General features: G+C 42.4%; 1 protein-coding gene across 2 annotated transcripts in view; it reads right to left on the bottom strand.

Annotated features, from left to right (window-relative positions):
- Positions 1-380: 380 nt before the first annotated feature.
- Positions 381-16,114, bottom strand: part of rtn3 (reticulon 3) — a 34,543-nt gene continuing 18,809 nt past the window's right edge. For both annotated transcript variants that reach the window (XM_046329377.1, XM_046329378.1), the window contains 6 exons: positions 15,380-15,587; positions 14,373-14,511; positions 13,039-13,108; positions 7,651-7,697; positions 3,117-3,175; positions 381-2,966 (listed from right to left, as the gene is read on the bottom strand). In XM_046329377.1, the coding sequence (XP_046185333.1) occupies positions 2,918-2,966; positions 3,117-3,175; positions 7,651-7,697; positions 13,039-13,108; positions 14,373-14,511; positions 15,380-15,587 (572 nt within the window). In that variant the 3' untranslated portion in view covers positions 381-2,917. The remainder of the gene's footprint in view (positions 2,967-3,116; positions 3,176-7,650; positions 7,698-13,038; positions 13,109-14,372; positions 14,512-15,379; positions 15,588-16,114) is intronic.

The following is a 16,114-nucleotide window of genomic DNA, read 5'->3' as shown; positions in this document are numbered from 1 at the left end:
ATATTGTCTGACTGGTTATCTGGGGAATGTAGAAAACATTTTGGTAAAACTGGACTAGTCAACGGTCATTTGTAGACACATTCGGTGATAACCATAAATGAATGCATGCATTAATACCGGATTGGGTTTACCATGGCTATTAAATAAGGAACTACTTTAGGTTTCTTAACATGCAGGGCTAAAATAAATAGCTACAGTATAATCCTCTGATCAAAACCTGTCATATTACCTTCCATCTGTGCAAACTGGACCCAATCTTATTTTTTTTAATCATTTTAAATCTTGACTCAATTTAATCCCAACAGTTCAGACATACTGAAATATTTACTCTTCACAAAGTTGTAGAGCAGACCACAGATGGACAAACACATCACCCCAAATCTTGTCCTTGACATTTTTTATTCATTTCACTTTGACATCAGTACAGGGACCACAATGTTTTCAAGCTCCAGAATGTGAACTAGTCATTGATAACTATCAGATCTGAGATGTTGGTTACCAATACAGTCAAAAGCAAAACAAAGACTGCCAAAGAGAAAGAAATTCCTTCAAAATCTCCCCTGAAAAAACCCACTCCTGCAAGAATGTGATTTTTTATAAGATAGGAAGGCAATGTGTCAAGGAAACTTTTTCAAATGTGCATGTAGATTTATCATATTTTGCACTAAATCAAGACTAAAGGTAGTCTGCATTATAATCTATTGAAAACATAGGTAGCATTGCCTTCCTTCAATGACAAAGCGCCCCATGAAAATCCTGACTGTCTGGAACACCTTTTCATCGCGAGGTCCTCATCAGGGCTACTGAAGGTTCCTGTCGCCCAGCATCACAAGGACAGTGGTTTACAGACATTGGATACGTTCAACTGTGGGTGGGTGAATGTGTGGGAGTGAGAAAAAAAAACATCTAGAACAAAAGTCCAATAGTGTGAGTTTATGAGTGGAGGGTTGGAGTAGGACTTCTCTATTGAAGCAAGTAGTGTGTCCAGTGACTTGGGATTAACTGTCACGGAGTTGGATATACACACATGCACAAGGAAACCAAGAAGCTTTGCTGCTCCAACTATGTAAGGCAGTGAGACCACTGACAACATTGGGGCCCAATATGAAACACTGGTTCGCATGCATGAAGAGATGTGTTCCATCAATGTTGCAGGGTAACGTTCAGCAGTTAAGACATTTGAGTAGTGATGAGAGGCAATGTGAGAACGCTCAAGTTGTTACAACAGTAGTCGTTTAGCTTTAGTGCGAAATGTAGAGGGATTGCTCTGAAAATGACACGCAAACTTAAAGTTTGTTAATATTCATAGACATTGTGCCCAATCACAGTAGGAGCTAGAACCGGCCATTATATTTTCCCCCCCCCCCATCTACAAATTGCTTTTAAAATCCCTTTCGAAGACACTTTGCCATCACAGAAATGTAGCAGTAGCCTTAAAATAGTTGACCAGTTTTTGAAATCAAATAATTATCTGAACAAAACAAATTATATGATACAGCCTATATATAAAGTGTGAAAATGTGTTTCCAGCTTTATGCAATGACATTCACATCATGGCATTCAAATAAAAAACACATTGCATTTGAGGCTGCTGAGAGGAAAATGGCACGGCACAAATGGAATGGCCTCAAACACCTGAAAACCATGTGCTTGATGTATTTAAATCCATTCCACTGACTCCGCTCCAGTCATTACCACAAGCCCGTCCTCCCCAATTAAGATGTCACCAACCTCCTGTGACTACAACACCCACCACTCTTCTTGAACCCATCGTTTCGTTGCGGTTATACTGCTAACTACCTTCCAAAAAGCGAACAGTCTTTGAACCCATATCCAACCGTTTTCCAAGAGGTCTCACTGGAGAAGTCAAGCAGTTATGAAGCTCCATGAAGATACTATGGAGCATTTTACCGAGCTAAAAAGAGTCTACAGCAGCAATCCTATAAGTAATAATCATATCACTAACAATTATAATAAAACAGGTGAACTTGAGAATTTGATGACTTGAACATTTAAAAAAATAAAATAAAATAAATAAAAAAAAGTTATGGCTGCTGTAATTGAGAGTTCCCCTTTTCTAAAAAGCAGCGCCAACTTGTTTCACACAGCAGAGAAAGACAGAGCCTGTTGGATGCATTTGGTAAAATGTGACTACAAATCAAAATGGTGTGAACTACACCAAAAGTATCACAGCTGGTTCAGTGTTCCAATCCTTTTATTTCAACCTGCTCATGGGATTTGAAGTTCAGTGCATTGCAGAAACGTTATACATACAAGCCTAAGGTGAAGAAAACAACTCCATAACAGGCCAATCAGTAACAGTGAAATCCCAGTACCAGGTTCAAAACAACTTTTTTGTTTGTTTATCCATACAAACTGCCACACAGAGAGAAGGAAAAAGACTAACCACAAATTACACCCAAAAGTTTATTTATCAGTTAGCTCTTTTTTTAAAAACTTTTTTTGAATTTATTTTTTACTTATGTTCAGTGAAAGGCATAGTTAAAAAGTACAGACATCTGCTTTTTGCGAAACAAACACTGGTCCTAACTCGTCAATGATACTCCCTACACCCTCCCAACTTTACACTACAATACCAGGTCAGTCTAGTTCACTTGACCCCTGCATCAAAGACAGGTGTTTATGCCGAAGCGTTACATCACTTCCTCCCGTTAGAGACGCGTTTCCTGCCGGCACAGTAGGCACCATTCTTTTTCTAAATTCTTGTAGTTAAGCTGAGCGGTTTACATTGAATATTGAGTAGCATTTTAGATGTTTTTTCTACCTAGCTGGTTCAGTGCAGATGGTAGGTGGGAGGGAGACAGTAGGGAAAGAGAAGGGAGAGGGAGGGAAAGGGAAAGGGGTTTAAGATGGGATAAATGTGATGAGGATGGTGATTAAGATGTATGAGGGTCAATCATTCAGCTTTCGTACGCTTGATGGCTCCAGGGAGTTTCTCTTGCAGCCTGGAAGAGAAAAGAGAGACAAAATAAAAACCATCAGAATATACCAATGATCACATGACAGCACTGACACTAAGTTTAGGTAGATTGAACTCCGACATCCTGTTGACAGAGAAGAGTACATTGAAACAGTCTTGGGTTGGGACTACTTACTTGGCCATTGTGGTGTTAACTTGAGTACGTGCGATTTCTATGTAGTGATCAATCTGGGTCTGGGGAAGAACAAGAGGGAGGCAACTGAGTTTTATAGTAATTTACAGTCAGACTCAAAACAGACCTGATCTATAAAACAATGTCTTGTTGTGCAAAAAAAATATAAACTGGTTCGAGCCCAAAATGCTAATAGGCTGACAGCCGTGGTATATCAGACCGTATACCACAGGTATGACAAAACATGTATTTATACTGCTCTAATTACATTGGTAACCAGTTTATAATAGCAATAAGACACCTCGGAGGTATGTGGTATATGGCCAATATACCACAGATCAGGGCTGTAGTAAGCAGACACTCCACGTTGCGTCTTGCATAACAGCCCTTAGCCGTGGTATATTGGCCATATACCACACCTCATGACGTTGCCCTCTTTGGGTACAGCAAGCCCCATCCCCTACACCCAGGCTGCTGTGGTCAGAAAGAGGCCGTAAATTCCTGGAGGAGATGATATCCTCATGGCCACAGTATAGAGACAGAGTGAATGTTCAAAGAACAAAGTAATGTCTTCCACCTCACAGAACTTGAGGTCCGAACAACATTTATGTTCTGGAGAAGGTATACAAGATCGTTGAAGAATCCAGCTGCAAACTGGTCCGTTTAGTACAATTTTGTGAAACTCATGGGAGACAATACGGCCACATTACCATAACGCTGTTTATATAATAGCCTCAGATATGAGGCTTACATCTAATTGTTGAAAAGTTGAATGAGTCAGGATGATGCCGTTTCTGAAATTGTGTAATGTGATTTTGTACCGTTTAAATTAAGGAAACTCCAATTCCCTTGAGTTTAACTAAATCAGAGGACCGCCCATGAGCACAGTTATGGCCGGGCATCCTGGGACAGGCCCTTTTCTCCTCTCCCGAATTAAACCCCCACTTTGATAATTTCTCAACAGACCATGTTGCTCTCAATTACGAGAGGACAAAGGTTGCAGACCAGAATGCTGAATCTTTTAACCATCCCACGTGGTTAAACTCAAGACAATCGATACCGACAGAATAAGAACAAGTCTGATATTAATTACTAGTCTGCAGCTAGGAATTCGTTATCATTGAACGCCAAGACAGCCAACCGCGGAAACATCTATTCTATAACGACATGAATGAATGTCACTCTGAACTACCCATTCTGAGAAAGAGAGGACGGACAGACTCTCCAACAGAAACAAACTTTTCAGAGGCCCGACGACACACTGAGCGTAAATATATATATCGATTGCAATTCTTCCCGAATGAGTGAGCGTTCATGTGCAAAGCATTAGCATTTCAATTGTTATAATTATCAACTCTGTAGTGACTTCTCATCTGACCCCCACTCCCCTTTTGTCTAACAAGCTGCCATGCCGGTTTAGCCCACTAGGGCACATTCCCCTATTATTTCTTGTAACCATATTTACTTTGTTTGTTTGTTTGTTTGTTTGTTTGTGTGTGTGTGCACTGTGATTGTTAGGTTAGTTAATAAATAAAATGATTGAAAACAATTGATGTATGGATGACTCATAGTGAAGACTGGGTTAGTGCAGATAACCAACAATTTACGGCGTTTGGAATGAGACTAACGTGAGGTAAAGAATTCATTAATCAGAAGACTATTGATCAGATATGAAAATATCTGATTATATTAGGAAAATTCTAACTTTGTAATCTGAATATTTTCTTTGATACCCCGACTTCCTAGTTATAGTTAAATGATTAATCAGGTTAATCGCGTAATAATTACAGTCATTTAATAAAGATTAATCTTCAGTTTAATGATGCCAAAGACACGACACCTTGTGTCTTATTGCGTAATTAGAAGTCAAGAGCTAAAAACACATCTAGTCAGATAACAACCGTAATACCGTAAGTAATGGTATGGTTACTTTGCACACTATGCGTTTAGAAGAGTAAAATGCTGTCCTTAAATGTTTTGTCACATGCGCCGACTACAACAGGTATTAACCAACAATGCTGTTAAGAAAATCCCCATGCTTGGACCATGTTAGTTTATTGGTGATGTGGGCATCAAGGAACTTGAAGCGCTCAACCTGCTCCACATCAGCCCCGGTGAAAATGGAGGCATGCTCGGTCCTCCTTTTCCTGTCGTCCACAATCTCATTTGTCTTGATCACGTTGAGTCAGAGGTTGTTGTCCTGGCACCACACTGACAAGTCTCTGACCTCCTCCCTATAGGCTGTCCGTCGTTGTCGGATATGAGGCCTACCACTGTTGTGTCGTCAGCAAACTAAATGACTGTTGGATCGTGCCTGGCCGTGCAGTCATGAGTACGAAGGGAGTATAGGAGGGGACTGATCACGCACCCGAGGGGCCCAAGTGTTGAGGATCAGCATGGCAGATGTGCCGTTACCGACCCTCACTACCAGAGGGCGGCTCGTCAGGAAGTCCAGGATCCAGTTGCAGAGGGAGGTGTTTAGTCCCAGGGTCCTTAGCTTAGTGATTAGCTTTGAGGGCACTATGGTGCTGAACACTGAGCTGTAGTCAATTAATTGCATTCTCACATAGGTGTTTCCTTTGTCCAGGTGTGAAAGGGCAGTGTGGAGTGTAATAGACATTGCATCATTTGAGGAGCTGTTGGGGTGGTAAGCAAATTGGAATGAGTCTAGGGTTTCTGGGATAATGGTGTGGATGTGAGCCATGACCAGCCTTTCACAGCATTTTAGGCAGGTTACCTTAACTGTTCTTGGGCACAGGGACTATGGTGGTCTACTTAAAATATGTAGGCATTACAGATTCGGACCAGGAGAGGTTGAAAATGTCAGTGAAGACACTTGCTAGTTGGTCAGCGCATGCTCAGAGTACAAATCCTGGTAATCCGTCTGGCCCAGTGGCCTTGTGAATGTTTCCCTGTTTGAAGGCCTTACTCACATCGGATGCAGAGAGCGTGATCACCTGGCTGTGCTGCTGCTCCAGTTTCAACTGTTCTCCCTGTGATTATTATTTGACCATGCTGGTCATTTATGAACATCTTGTCCATGTTCTGTTATAATCTCCACCCGGCACAGCCAGAAGAGGACTGGCCACCCCACATATCCTGGTTCCTCTCTAGGTTTCTTCCTTTCTAGGGAGTTTTTCCTAGCCACCGTGCTTCTACACCTGCATTGCTTGCAGTTTTAGGCTGGGTTTCTGTAGGCTGGGTTTCTGTACAGCACTTTGAGATATCAGCTGATGTACGAAGGACTATATAAATAAATTAGATTTGATCACAGTCGTCCGGAACAGCTGATGCGCTCATGCATGTTTCAGTGTTATTTGCCTTGAAGCGAGCATAGAAGCTATTTAGCTCGTGTCACTGGGCAGCTCTCGCCTGTGCTTCTCTTTGTAGTCTGTAATAGTTTGCAATCCCTTCCAAATCTGACGAGCGTCGGAGCCGGTGTAGTACGATTCGATCTTAGTCCTGTATTGACGCTTTGCCTGTTTGATGGTTCGTCAGAGGGCATAACGAGATTTCTTGGAAGCGTCTGGGTTCGAGTCCCGCTCCTTGAAAGTGGCAGCTCTAGCCTTTAGCTCAGTGCAAATGTTGCCTGTAATCCATGGCTGCTGGTTGGGTTATGTACATACAGTCAATGTTGGGACAACGTCCTCGATGCACTTATTGATAAAGCCAGTGACTGATGTGGTGTACTCTTCAATGCCATCGGAAGAATCCCAGAACATATTCCAGTCTGTGCTAGCAAAACAGTCCTGAAATTTAGCATCTGATCACTTTTTTAAAATGATATAGACCAAGTCACCGGTGTTTCCTGCTTTAATATTTGCTTGTAAGCAGCTATCAGGAGGATAGAGTTATGGTCAGATTTGTCAAACGGAGGGTGAGGGAGAGCTTTGTACGCATCTCTGTGTGGAGTACAGGGGGTCTAGAATTTTTTGGCCCCCTGGTTGCACATTTAACATGCTGATAGAAATAAGGTAAAACTGATTAAAGTTTCCCTGCATTTAAGTCCCCGGGCACTAGGAGTGCAGTCTCTGGATGAGCGTTTTCCTGTTTGCATATGGTGGAATACAACTAATTGAGTGCAGTTTTAGTGTCAACTTCGGTCTGTGTTGGCATGTCGACAACCACGAAAAATATAGGCCTCATTCATGTAAATACAGGCTCATTAAGGGAATAACTTTATTTAAGCGGACACTGAAAGCCATCTTGTCACTGACAGTAAAACGGACTTTGCATGTCAAATCAGCCTTGTGCTATAACGCTGATAAGGACACAAACAGCCCCCAACGACTCATAAAGAGGCTGGTCATTCGGTGAGGTCACACCCAGTGGAACTAGTTGGTGCCTGCCAAAGGATGATGCAGTCATAATTGTCATCAATGCTCATGGGACAATCCAGAACCATGTATAGGTCTAGCTCAAGTTACATTGTTTCACCAGCATGACTCCAGTCTACCTAGCTCTAAGGAATGGAATCATTTAAAAAAGTTCTACTTCTATGATGTCACAAGACAAAAAGGTAAAGGGTCAGACTCACCTTGTTCTTCTCATAGAAGGGGGGTACGGCAAAGAGGAGGATGTCAGCTGGAGGAGAGCAAAAAAAAAAAGAATATTGAAATGACCGTGGAATAACACAGGAAACAACCAGCAGCTGACCTCTAAAGGCACACAGGCCTTTATAAAAAAGTTAGTCTATCACAATAATATTAATGTTGCTTTCAGGGATGTAGACAGTGAAAACCATTTTACCTGTAAGACATCCCCTGACAAAAACAACCAATTAGGCTTTTACCACCCAGGAAACTGGGATGTGTCAGATGCCATTAAATGAGTTCGGTGTCGTTTGAAAAAGCAGCAGGCCATTGGGTAGTGCTGATCAAATGAGCCAAATCGTATGAAGCCACAGTCTTTGCCGCCAGTGACCTCAGACCGTATCATCCATTTTGTCTAGGAAAAGGTCATGTGTCGCTGGACTTAATGAGCGTGACATGCTTACAAGACCCACAGGGAGTTCTTGTCTCACTGCAATTGTCTAGTGCTTCTATTCTAAGCAATGCTGTTCAGTTTACCACAATGCTAAGCATTTTAGTAACGGAATTGCAGTGTCAAAAATTGTGTGGACTTGGTCTTAATTGGTCCATTGAGACTGAACTAACCTTTCAAAAAACAAAACATTTATAACATTTTGTTAAAATGGAAAATGTTTAGATACATTAATTCTAGCACATTCTATGACCTTTGACCCCATTTACAGTGTGTCCAGTTGCCCCAGTTGGTTTAAACATGCATGAAACATAGGATACTAAACAACCTTAGTACTATACCTAGCGACCTCACCGAGAGCTTTTAGCCTTTTGTTATTGTAGCCAACGGCGGAGGCAGGGAATAGAGCCCGGGTCGCTGGCGTAAAAAGAAAAACACCCTATGCACCGTGCCACTTGCTGGGAATTCTAACGTGGCCCCGATTTTAATTTTATTTTTTTAGGATCCCCAATAGCCGACACCAATGGCGACAGCTAGTCATACTGGGGTCCGACAATGAAAGTTGTCATACATTAACATGCAGTGTTTGTGCATTTAGCAGTTACACAGATCGTGCAGGTGGAAAGTATTCAGAACCCTCAATAGAACCCTTCTCCACTTTGTTACGTTAGCCTTATTCGAAAATGGATTAAATATCACACTTACAGTTGAAGTCGGAAGTTTACATACACCTTACCCAGTTTCACAATTCCTGACATTTAATCCTAGTAAACATTCCCTGTCTTTGGTCAGTTAGGATCACCACTTTATTTTAAGAATGTGAAATGTCAGAATAATAGTAGAGAATGATTTATTTCAGCTTTTATTTATTTCTTTCAACACAGTGGGTCAGAAGTTTATATACACTCAATTAGTGTTTGGTAGCATTTCCTATAAATTGTTTAACTTGGGTCAAATGTTTTGGGTAGCCTTCCACAATACGTTGGGTGAATTTTGGCCCATTCCTACTGACAAAGCTGGTGTAACCGAGTCAGGTTTGTAGGCCTCCTTGCTTGCACACGCTTTTTTCAGTTCTTCCCACACATTTTCTATAGGATTGAGGTCAGGGCTTTGTGATGGCCACTCCAATACCTTGACTTTGTTGTCCTTAAGCCATTTTGCCACAACTTTGGAAGTATGCTTGGGGTCATTGTCCATTTGGAAGACCCATTTGCGACCAAGCTTTAACTTCCTGACTGATGTCTTGAGATGTTGCTTCAATATTTCCACATACCATTCCCCCTCCATGATGCCATCTATTTTGTGAAGTGCACCAGTCCCTCCTGCAGCAAAGAACCCCCACAACATGATGCTGCCACCCCCGTGCTTCACAGTTGGGATGGCGGTTTTGGAGCAGTGGCTTCTTATAATAATAATAATAAATGCCATTTAGCAGACGCTTTTATCCAAAGCGACTTACAGTCATGTGTGCATACATTCTACGTATGGGTGGTCCCGGGGATTCCTTGCTGAGCAGCCTTTCAGGTTATGTCAATATAGGACTAGTTTTACTGTGGATATAGATACTTTTGTACTGTTTCTTCCAGCATCTTCACAATGTCCTTTGCTGTTGTTCTGGGATTGATTTGCACTTTTTGCACCAACATATGTTTGTCTCTAGGAGACAGAATGCATCTCCTTCCTGAGCAGTATGACGGCTGCGTGGTCCCATGGTGTTTATACTTGCGTACTATTGCTTGTACAGATGAACGTGGAACCTTCTCAGGCATTTGGAAATTGCTCCCAAGGATGAACCAGACTTGTGGAGGTCTACAATTTTTTTTCAGAGGTCTTGGCTGATTTCTTTTGATTTTCCTATGATATCAAGCAAAGAGGCCCCGGGTTTGAAGGTAGGCTTTGGAATACATCCACAGGTACACCTTCAATTCACTAAAATTATGTCAATTAGCCCACTGGAAGCTTCTAAAGCCATGACATAATTTTCTGGAATTTTCCAAGCTGTTTAAAGGCACAGTCAACTTAGTGTATGTAAACTTCTGACTCACTGGAATTGTGATACAGTGAAATAATCTGTCTGTAAACAATTGTTGGAAAAATTACTTGTGTCATTCAGAAAGTAGATGTCCTAACCGACTTAAACTATTGTGGAGTGGTTGAAAAACTAGTTATATTGACTCCAACCAAGTGTATGTAAACTTCCGACTTCAACTGTACATAAGTATTTCAGACCCTTTGGTTGAAGCATATTTGGTAGCAATTACAACATTGAGTCTTCTTGGGTATGACGCTACAAGCTTGGCACACCTGTATTTGGAGAGTTTCTCCCATTCTTCTCTGCAGATCCTCTCAAGCTCTGTCAGGTTGTATGGGGAGCGTCGCAGCACAGCTATTTTCAGGTCTCTCCTGAAACGTTGAAGCAGGTTCAAGTCCGGGCTCTGGCTGGGCCACTCAAGGACATTCAGAGACTTGTCCCGATGCGACTCCTGCATTGTCTAAGCTGTGTGCTTAGGGCCGTTGCCTATTGGAAGGTGAACCGTCACACCTGTCTGAGGTCCTGAGTGCTCTGGAGCAGGTTTTCATCAAGAATCTCTGTACTTTGCTCTGTTTATCTTTGCCTCGATCCTGACTAGTCTCCCAGTCCCTGCTGCTGAAAAACATCCCCACAGCATGATGCTGCCACCACCATGCTTCACTTCACTGGATGGTGCTAGGTTTCCTCCAGACGTGACGCTTGACATTCAGGCCAATGAGTTCAATCTTAGTTTCATCAGAACAGAGAATCCTGTTTCATGGTCCGAGAGTCCTTTGGGCAAAACTCCAAGCGGGCTGTCATGTGCCTTTTACAGAGTAGTGGCTTGCGTCTGGCCACTCTACCATAAAGGCCTGATTGGTGGAGTACTGCAGAGATGGGAGAACCTTCCAGAAGGACGACCATCTCCACGAGGGAACTCTGTCAGAGTGACAATTATATAAATGTCCAACAATTTTGAAAAACCTGTTTTCACTTTTTCATTATGGGGTATTGTGTGTGGATTAATGAGGAAAACAATGTAATCCATTTTAGAATAAGGCTGTAATGTAACAAAATGTGGAAAAAAAGTTAAGTGGTCTGAGAACTTTCCAAATGCACTGTATAAGTCATTACATACACAACAAGTTTCTCAGGATAGCAACAGTATAATCATTTGTGTCAGGGTACGGCTAAATCCAATACATTGGAGTTAAGCATTTTTCGGAGGCATAAATATACCCTTTTTCATAATTGATGTTCTAAAATATATAGCAGTCAACTAAAGTAAATCAGACCTACATTAACTTAAAGTCTACATCTCCCACTACCACACACATATTTTTAGACAGCTGAAGTGGAAACATGTTCTTCATGAAAATGTACCCATTCTATTTTAGCCGTATTTATTAGGGCCCAAATTCTGTTTTATTTTTCAAGGTTTTGCATTTTTTTCACTGAAATTCACACTATTTTTACACACACAATATTTAAAAACAATATTAAAATGCAACAGGAAATAAAATAACCCAGACATTTTCCATACGCACAAAAAAAAAAGTAGTTTCTCGCAAATTTACATCCGTTAGTGCCAATTTCTCCTCTGCCATGATAATCCAAGAAGACGATCAAGAAGACGATTAAACAGCATAATCATTACACAGGTGCACCTTGTGCTGGGGACAATAAAAGGCCACTAAAACGTGCAGTTGTCACAACACAATGCCAGAGTTTTGAGCGAGCGTGCAATTGGCATGCTGACTGCAGGAATGTCCACCAAAGCTGTTACCCGAGATTAGAATGTTATTTTCTCAACCATAAGCCGCCTCCAACGTCGTTTTAGAGAATTTGGCAGTACATTCAACCAGCCTCACAACCGCAGACCAGGTGTATGGCATTGTGTGGGAGAGCGAACAGAGTGCCCCATGGTGGTGGTGGTGGGGTTATGGTATTGGCTGGCACAAGCTACAGACAACAAACACAATTGTATTTTATTGCTGGCAATTTGAATGCAGAGATCCTTGAGGTCCATTGTTGTCTTTCATCGGCCGCCATCACCTCATGTTTCAGCATGATAAATGCACGGCCTAATAATGCATACTCGGACATGTCACCCATTGAGCATGTTTGGGATGCTCTTGAGCGACAGCGTGTTCCAGCTCCCGCCGATATCCAACAACTTCGAACAGTCATTGAAGAGGAGTAGGACAACATTCCACAATCAACAGCCTGATCTGCTCTAAGGGAAAGTCATGTGTCACACTACAGGAGGCAGATGGTGGTCACACCAGATACTGGTTTCCTGATCCACGCTCTACATTTGTTTGTTAAGGTATCCATAGATTAGAAATAAAATCGTTCAGGACTATTGACCGATTTCCTTATATGAACTATAACTCAGTAAAATCTTAGAAATGGTTGCGTTTATATTTCTGTTCAGTATAGAATTAAATTGGATGTTTTAAATATACAACAATCCTTAAAACACATCAGAAGACAAAAAATGAGAAATTATCTGTAAAAAAAATAATTTGAGTGTGTAGTAAATTAGCCTTACAAGGTCTTTCACAGGTTGGCAAAGCCCTGAACAGGTGTGACATGCAAACCGCCAATTCTACAAAACATCAAAGGAATGTTTGAACTCCCGCTATGCATTTCTCCAGCATCAACGAGAACAAGCTGTGTGCCCCACATCCATAAACATTTCCAGATTATTAAATACGTGTGTTGGCCGTAGACCAGGTCAGATGGAAATATAGGTCACTAAGTAAAATAGACAGCCCCCTTTCATTCTCATAGATATCATGCCTTTTCAAACCAGCCGACATGGAAAAACTTCTCAAACGCCAAAGATATCTATTATATTTCAAAGTGTTTAACGATGCACACAACACATACACACAACCACCATGCAGTGCTGCAATAGCCTCTTACCCAGGATGAGGATGGTGATGCCGTTGAAAACAGCTCCTACGTAGGTCAGCAGCCACATCACAACAGCCAGCTGGGAGGAAAACAAGCCGGGTTACAGCCAATGAGGTCATTTAATCATTGGTTAGAACACAGGTTGCCTGTGGCCTGTTCAAGAGGGGTTAAGTAGTTCAAACCTTGCAGACAGAAAATGTAGAACAGGCATGGTTCTGTCATGTAGAATAGCATGACATTTCTAGGTGAACCTTCTCTAAAGTCCCAACCCCTACGGAATACATCCACGGTTCATCACCATGACATGCAATATGTATGAATGACTAGGGAGAATTTGCCCCAAACAAACTGTTGTTGGGTCAAATATCTTTCTAATCCCCATGTTGGCTAAGGTTAGGTTATGTAGGTATGGTAATCTGATCCTATATCTAAGGTTAGGTTATGTAGGTATGGTAATCTGATCCTATATCTAAGGTTAGGTTGTATAGGTATGGTAATCTGATCCTATATCTAAGGTTAGGTTATGTAGGTATGGTAATCTGCTCCTATATCTAAGGTTAGGTTATGTAGGTATGGTAATCTGATCCTATATCTAAGGTTAAGAACAGCTTCTACCTCCAGCTAGGGAGAGGGTTTGAAGGTTGATTTAATAAACTGGGAGGAGCGTCATCTCTGCCATAGCGGCGGTGGAATGGACCAGCGACGGTCGTCTTGGTCTGATAGGTTGGGTCTCTAATGAGCTGGCACACTGGAAGTTGCCCCTCCCCCCTCCATAGCTAACCATGAGCTGAGTTCTAGGTCCACTAGCTTGCTGCCATCTGATGGCTGCAGTACTAACTCAGGCCTTATTTAGCACCTACACTGTGTGATTGATGCACACAGCCATAACATGGAGCTCTCCCATAGTCACATGAACAACTCGACTATAGATGCCTGTCACACTAACACTGCAGGATACAATAGGGTTGAGTTGCTAGAGGTTTATTAAAAGACACATACAGCAGGAAGTGTTCAGAGTGTGCGAGTTATAAAAAGATTGTACGCCAGGAGAAGAGAGTTAAAGGGGGACGAGACCTAGGAATATGAGAAGGCGTCAGTCAGTTTGGGACTGTCAAGCTTGATACCATGTTTAGGGTCCCGTACATATTTACACACACAAGGATGTGTAAGCACAAGACCCTAAACGAGGTAAGATGCAAGACAATGCACAAAAACACACAAGGGCTACTATGGAAGGAGTCACTGCTAACACTATCAATCATGAACCGAGGGTCAGATACCCGAAGGGGGGGGGATGACAAACTGACTGAAAGGCAGGCAGAAGGACAGACCCCTAAACTCACCTTCAGGGAGTCGATGAGGTCCTCGACTAGGAAGAGTTTGCGCAGCTGTTTTAGGAGTCGGTTGATGTGGGTCAGACTGGCGTCCACGTGCTTGCGGAAGGTCTCAGGGGGAACGCTGACATCCTTCTCCATCAGAGCTCTGAGGAGAACCAACCACAGCATGGTAGATTAAGCTGTGAACTCAGACTAAGCTGCTAAATGCTAGTCTAACAAATTGCTGTCATTGGACCATTTCAGGCTAACCCGCTATGAGCTAATCACTAAAAAAAAACACATTTCATGGTTTAATTTGGTAATTAAGGCTAATGTGCTAAGCGCTAATTAGATCGCTAAACCAACCAAGCCGCTTTAAATTTCACATGATTGCTAGTTTGTCTTTTTTCCCTATTACAACAACTGTTTTCAGGCATAATAATGATTATTAGGCCCCGTTCACGTTAATCAGAACTCTGCAAATGCCGAGGTAGTGTTCAACGTTGAAGGAACCCCATCCAAATGACTTCATCTGAGACGAGTGCTATGTAGGCAGCCTGGAACGCAGCCATTGTATTAGTCATCAGTCTGTACGGCTGGGCTCTGATGCTCAACTGAAATAAGCCCTCCTCTCCAGTATAAAATGATCAACTCAGGCAAAGGTTATGACAACAAGCACAAATATGCTGCTGGAGCTTTGCATCTATATTTTTTTCCCCCATTTGGAGGGTTTTCAGCAGATAGTATTTTTGGTCGCCAATGGGAAATTACTACGATGAAGATGTATATTCATCATACTAAAAACGGCAATAACTTATAAAATGGGGCATAGCATTTCTCCTGGTCATGTGGAGAGTTAAATTCCTGGCCCTTCTTAGGCTAGTCTGGTAGACATTTTGCGAACCACAGCTGTGTGTGTCCTATCAAGCAACCTACTACCACCACTACTGTCTTTTTCATGTTCTAACAACCAAACCAATACAAGAGTTGGTAGTTAAGCGTCACAAGGTTCCCTATGAAGTATGCTGCTTTACTTGAAGGGGTGTCCGTCGTGGGACTTCTGCACGGCCTGGACGACAGCCTTGTAGATGCGGAAGGAGATGGTGACACAGAGCAGGGCAAGGAGCAGGTAGGAGACCACGCTGATGACGCTGAACGCCGCCAGGGACAGGAGTGTCAGCAGGGACAGGCCGAACACCACGCCAGACTTCTTGGGGTCTCGCCAGTGCACCAAGTCCTTGACTAGAGTGGGTGAGAGATAGGGGTGTGTAGGGGGAAAAGGGGTGTGTGTGTGTGTGTATGTATTGTTTATGAGCATATGTGGAGTAGAGAGATTAGGAGGGAGAAGAGAGGAAATAATTAAGGTTACTCATTGCACAGCGTGTACGGACCACACAACTAACAAATTGTGATCTCCAACCTCAGACCTATATATATTTTAAAAAGTGTGTGTGAGAGAGAGACAGTCATGCATGCAGAATTTATATTCTCTATACAGAGCTGTTGTTACGCAACCCTGTTATGGCCTCCCTTAATCTGCATGAAAAGGAGGCATTTAAAGAAACCTTGGGTAAATGGCTGACTCCCCACGTGCCTCTGGGGGCTCCAGGCTTGGGCTGCTGTGCGTTTCAGCTGATTAAGGGGGAGAGCAGAGCAGAGCAGCGCAGACACACACACACACAACCCCTCCCACTCTCCTCTAGAGGATCCATAATGCAACCACAGAGGAAATTCTGTTGGCTTCTGGGTTTCACTCATTCACTACACCC

This window comes from Oncorhynchus gorbuscha, linkage group LG25 (assembly GCF_021184085.1).
Source record: "Oncorhynchus gorbuscha isolate QuinsamMale2020 ecotype Even-year linkage group LG25, OgorEven_v1.0, whole genome shotgun sequence".
Lineage (NCBI taxonomy): Eukaryota > Metazoa > Chordata > Actinopteri > Salmoniformes > Salmonidae > Oncorhynchus > Oncorhynchus gorbuscha.
Note: the sequence above shows the minus strand (reverse complement) of the source record. Positions and strands in the feature narration are given on the sequence as shown.